The following is a 6,345-nucleotide window of genomic DNA, read 5'->3' on the forward strand; positions in this document are numbered from 1 at the left end:
ATGTGAATAAAAAAAAAATGGTAAAAAAAAAATACATATTCTTAAAGAGCGAGTAAGTTATTTATTTTTTAAATTGTTACTTAAATTTACTATTATCATAACCACAAACCAAATGACTAACTGGTAAGCGATCAGCAGCCCGTGAACAGAGCAGAGGTAGGTAGAGCGTTGCCGGATTTTAAAGGGGTAAGGATAAGGAAAGGGTTGATAACGGGAATAAGGGAATAAACTGGGAACGGGATGGATGATGTTCTCGTATGTCCAGACATCGTGGGTTTGTGGAATGTTAGTGCGATGGCGCTTTTTAACATAATTTTATCTTCTAGATTAAGATACCTGTGATAAAATGGATTGGGATAGCTTGTAAGGCGTATAATTTTTAGTTTTATAGCATTGAAATGCTTTATAAATGAGAAATTTTGAAAGAAGAGAAAAAAATTGATCACGAGGCGGGATTCGAACCTAGCCTCTCGGCCACCCGTGATTCCGCCACAGTAACCGAATCTCTTCTACTCTTTCGGTTTCATGTGCCTAAGGGACCCCCCGCGCCATCTATTGAGATGATTAAGAACCATCACAACCAATACGAAACATTATTTCAATGATTGCAATATTGTATCGTGATCAATTTTTTTTCTATCTTTTCAAAATTTCTCGGGTTTATAATTTTGAATTATAATTTGAAATTAATCAAAATTGTGATGAAATACCAAATATATCTTTCCATGTATAATGAGGTTGTATGTTATTTACTGTTTTTATTTGGGCTAAATAAATGATGCAATAATTGTTTTGTTTTTTATATCATACATGTATTTTTAATACATATTTTTGAAGTGAAATCTTTAGAATCGTTGTGATTTCAAACCTGATGCAACGGAAAAACGACAGGTAAGAGACACAAATACAAAAATGTGTAGAATGAAGCTGGCAAAGAATGAGACAGAAATATACATACTATTTTATTCATTCTTTTGTCGATTTACGGAAGTTTCACTTCTATCATGTGTGAATCGCACACACACCTTTTTTTTTGTATTTCAACTTGTATAACACTATAGTATATATAGGTTTTATATTTCACTAGCTTTTCTCACGCGGCTTCGCTCGTGATCTATAAAGATTTGTAATTTTTTTACGCACTGAAAATGAGGTGGATATTTGTAAACACATATCCAATGAAATCTCATTCAATTACGAAACGATTTTTCCGGGTTAGATAGCTCTATCACTAAATTATATTTTTCAAATAAAATACAGCCCGTTAGTTGAAACTAGCATTTGTCTATCACCATATTAAATATTGTGAAAATCTGCCGAGCGGTTTTAAGGATGGATATTTAAAATTTCATAGAAGTCACTCACACAAATTCACCAAAATCGATTCGGCCTTTACGTATTCAGTTGCGATGTGCAAAACGAACAACCATATTAATCTTATTTAGCAGCACAGCCGAAACTACTAGACCGATCGGGCTGAAATTTGGCATGCAGATAGTCACTACGATTTAAGCATCTGTTAAGAAAGGATTGTTATAAATTCTTCCCCCAAGGGGATAAAATAGGGGATGACAGTTTGTACCATAATAATTTAATTAACCACGCGGGTCAAGCCACGGGCAACAGTTAGTCTAGCATAAATCTACGAAATTTTTATTCGCCGTATAAATTTTCAAATATTCTACTGCGAATATTTAATGTTTGCTTTACATACGAACTACTGAATCGATTAAATTGAAATTTCACACAGGGTAGATTATAACATAAAATAAGCATTCTATCATCTATAGGACAGTATCCAGTATTTTACGTCAGTGTATAAGTATATATAACAGAAATCACTACTATTATTATTAATTTTTTTTTTTCTCTAAAACCTTAATTTTTGCTCACCCTCCTCTTCGAAAATGTTTCTCTTCTTATTTATACGGTGGTCTGGAAGAGATCGCTACCTAGCGATAAGACCGCCATTTGTACATGTCTTCTCTTTTGTTTGTGTTTATCTATGTATTCCTGTAAATTCTTGTGTGCAATAAAGTGTTATCTAGCTATCTATCTATCTAGCCTGTACTAAATAAAGAACAACATTTATGTGAAAAACACTTTTTCAACTTTTACTATGAACACAGCGCGTATGTTTCTTCAAATTTGAATTATTTGAAAATACCTGAAACAATATTATTAACAAATATTATATTTTCATACATTCTCATAAAAAAAAAAATTTAAACCACATGGCAAGCAACAGCTTTCAAATAGAGAGAGAATCATAAAAATCGGTGCATCCAATAAATAGTCACAATGTAAGAAATACGAGTAAATACAGATCAGTTGACAACCTCCTCTTATAAGTCAGTTAATTTTCTACTAGTATTATATACGCAAGATACAATGATGGTACAAGATGGAGGGGGCTTTTACCCATAAGGGGCCACCTAACAAGGAATAAATAAAAATTAAAAAAATAAATAAATAAATAACAAAAAAAAATGTATAATCAAAATATATATGTATTTATTTATTGTAAGGTGGAAATAAATAAAGCTTAAAAAAAAATTATACACGTGAGTGTTCGTAACAATGAATGTAACTCTGTTTTGAACCCTTTACGCGAAAACCACTGAACCGATATTGATGATACTCGGCAGCGATGTAGCTCATGTACCAGAATAATACATGAGCTATGAAAACACTTTCTTTTGCCCGCGCTTTCGTCTATGTACAAATTGTTAATATGACAAAATATATATTGACCACTGAAAATCAGTGATACCATCTTATACTCAGCTGGCACCTTTCAACATCATTGCCACATACCACCTAGTGAACAAACACTAGATGATGCTTACATAAGTGAAGTCCCGTGTCCCCTAGTGGGGTATGGGGCAGATGATGTACATCTGTTTCACTGATCGATTTTTCTTTTAGGGACAAGAAGGTGATCAACCTTCTGTGTCCTGCCAGACCGAGACATGCTTTTTTTGTGCGTCCCCACCGGGAATTGAACCCAGGACCCCTCGGTTCTACGCTCAGGCTCAGGTTAACCACTGTACCAAGGAGGCGGTCAGATGATGCTTACATAATATATTATGTTTAATTTTTTTGTTTTCTTTTTTCTCTTTCTGTTTGTTGTTTTTTTTTTTTTATAGTTCTAGTTCTCTATCTAGTTGTGTTCATATGTTTTTGATTTCCTTATGTGATGTTGACAATAAATGTGTTTATTATTATTATTATATTACCTTATCGCAAATATCACACTTGTATGTTATTGAGTGAGCATTTTTTATATGCGTTGCCAACGATATTTTTGTTGAAAAGCTTTTCGCGCATTGCGTACAGGAAAACCTAAAAAAAAAACATAAAATAAAGCATTAAAAACTAACTCAAGCTAGTATACAACTCACTCAATGTAGTATACAACATACTCAATTTAGTATGTGTGTGAAGTCCCGTGTCCCCTAGTGGGGTATCCATCATCAGCCCATACATGTTCCCACTGCTGGGACACAGGCCTCCTATGAGGGTTGAGGCCATAATCCACCACGCTGGCCAAGTGCGGGTTGGCAGATGTCACATGTCGTCGAACTTTTGATTCTCGGACATGCCGGTTTCCTCACGATGTTTTCCTTCAGCGTTTTAAGCAGCGGTGATATTATTGTGTAGATAAATTGAAAAATCAATTTATTTCCTGCACGCTCGCCCGGTCTCGAACCTCGACTTATCGATTTTGAAGTCCGAGTTTCTCACCACTGAGCCACCACTGCTTTTTTAGTGGGGTATGGGGCAGATGATATACATCATATGGACAAGTAGGTGATCAGCCCTCTGTGTCCGGCCAGACAGATTATTCTTTGTGCGTGCCCACCGGGAATCGAACCCAGGACCCCTCGGTTCTACGCGTTAACCACTGCACCAAAAAGGCGGTCATATATACTCAATTTAGTATACAACTCACTAAACCCAGTATAAAACTCACTCACTCTCTCTCTCCTACGGCGTGTTTGAGGGAACTCGCAAAGTGCCTCTGCAAACTCTTCCCACTCTTATATCTCTTGTCGCATTCGACGCAGAAGAACAACTTCTCTTTCTCATGCACTACCGCGTGAGCTTTCAAATTCGAGTGCGTCGCGAAAGTCCTATCGCATTCGGTGCAACCGAACGGCTTAGCGCCGGTGTGCGTCCTGCGGATACAAACATACATACATTTCATCTACAATAAAAGGTCTAAGACGTTCCAAGTCGAAAGACAATAATTTTCTATCAAGCAATTAAAGAATCACTTGAATCGATTGAAAGCCCATGGAGTTATAGAGTTATAAATTGAGTTATAAAACTAAAAAAAAGCAATTAATTTATAACCCCCGTCTTTTTTAAGTATGTGGGAGTCGAGCACGCTTTAGCACGACTTTGGCCAGCTCGCGTTGGGGAAGTACCACAACCCCACAAAAGACCGGCGTGAAATAGCATACTGCTGTGTTTCGTACGGTGAGTGGGGGAGCCGGAGGCTATATCCTCTTCCTTATCCTTACTAGTCCTTTCCTTTATTCTTATCATCAATCCTTTCTTAATCCCTTCCAATTTGAAATCGGCAATCCATTTGTAGAGGCGTAATATCTGCCAATCGACCTTACATCTCCAAATGTTCACGGGCGGTGGTAGCGCTTACCATCAGGCGACCCACCAGCTCCATTGCCGACGGTGAAAAAATAAGTAGGTTGAAAATAATATCGCTCATGAACAAATAAACTAAAAAAACATAATTCGGTATCAAGTTTTCGTTATTTTCTCGAATCCCATTACCCAAAGTAATCCCATATTAATTCTACTAATATTATAAATGCGAAAGTTTGTGAGGATGGATGTATGTGTATGTTTGTTACACTTTCACGCGAAAACTACTGAACCGATTGCAATGAAATTTGGCACGTAGACAGCTGGACAACTGGAATAACACACAGGCAACTTTTTATCCCGATATTCCTACGGGATACGGACTTACGCGGGTGATACCGCGGTCTCATAAAAATCCCATATTACCCCCTATTAATCCCACATTAAATACTCACCTCAAATGTATGATCAGATGTTGTCTCGTTCTGAAAGCTTTTTTGCATTCGTCGCAAATAAAATTCCTGCCTTTTATATGAATTTTCTTGTGAATATTCAATGAATTATGATCGCTGCAATAATGAATCATTGTTATACACTATATATACTATTTAAATAAGAAATATCTTGGACCGTTTTCAATAGAATAATTATTAATTATGAAGAAATTTAATAAAAAAGAAATAAATGCTTGTTGTTAATGTTTAATGTCATGTCATAAAATTTAATACAGAAACAATACAAATTGCGTCACTACATAGTATAAAGCAAAAATTTTAATAGATGGAGTGTTTCTTCGGACCAGTAGCTTCTACAAAACATAGCTTGATAATATTAGTATATAAGTACATAGATTAATATTAAATATTAAAATTGTTAATAGAAAAAAAAACAATTTTAAATTGCTAAAATAATTAAAAAATAAATCATACAAAAAACAACCCAGTATTTACTTAAAGCCAAACAAACTCACCGAAACACCTTATCGCACACACCGCAAGCCACACTGTCCCATACCCCACACTTGGCCCCATGGCCCAGAGCGTGGGACCATCTTTTGAATGTCCTCTTACATAATACACATCTGAACCTCCTACGATGCGACAACTTATGCTGCGCCAACACTAAATTAGTTTTAAAATGGAGGTCGCATATGGTACAGATGTAATCACCAGCATCCTATTACAATATGACTATATTAACAACTAGCTGCGCCCCGCGGTTTCACCCGCGTAATTCCGTATCCCGTAGGAATATCGGGACAAAAAGTTGCCTATATGTTATTCCAGTTGTCCAGCTGTCTACATAACAAAATTCATTGCAATCGGTTCAGTCGTTTTTGCGTGATAGAGCAACAAACACACACACACACATCCTTACAAACTTTCGCATTTATAATATTAGTAGGATAGGATAGTAGAATGGGATAACTAATTTGTACCATTTTAATGATTATAAATAATGTAGTTAATAGGTGTATCTGTAAATGCTACGTTTCAAACTGTCTTTGTAAATGTACAAAATTAGTTTCCCCTTTTCCGTCACTAGGGGCGCTGCTTGCTTTTTTGTTTTTTGCATACAACAGTTATACAGTGTAATGCAACACTATTTAAATAAAACATTGATTGGTTCTATCGAGAAATCTACGAGTTTTATTGGAAATATTGCCAATTATTTAATAGTATGTGGGAGCCGAGCACGCTTCGGCACGAATTGGACGAGCTCGCAACGGGGAAG

The 6,345-nt window shown here is 36.0% G+C and overlaps 1 protein-coding gene across 1 annotated transcript; it reads right to left on the reverse strand.

Annotated features, from left to right (window-relative positions):
* Positions 1-947: 947 nt before the first annotated feature.
* On the reverse strand, positions 948-6,186 carry LOC119838471 (oocyte zinc finger protein XlCOF15-like). Its single transcript, XM_038364418.1, has 6 exons — positions 6,154-6,186; positions 5,582-5,787; positions 5,067-5,180; positions 3,981-4,181; positions 3,240-3,345; positions 948-2,167 (listed from the first exon to the last, which is right to left on the reverse strand). Exons 1-6 carry the CDS (start codon positions 6,184-6,186, stop codon positions 2,108-2,110), a joined length of 720 nt encoding a protein of 239 aa, XP_038220346.1. The 3' UTR covers positions 948-2,107.
* Positions 6,187-6,345: the final 159 nt, after the last annotated feature.

This window comes from Zerene cesonia, unplaced genomic scaffold (genome assembly GCF_012273895.1).
Source record: "Zerene cesonia ecotype Mississippi unplaced genomic scaffold, Zerene_cesonia_1.1 Zces_u003, whole genome shotgun sequence".
Taxonomy (NCBI): Eukaryota; Metazoa; Arthropoda; class Insecta; order Lepidoptera; family Pieridae; genus Zerene; species Zerene cesonia.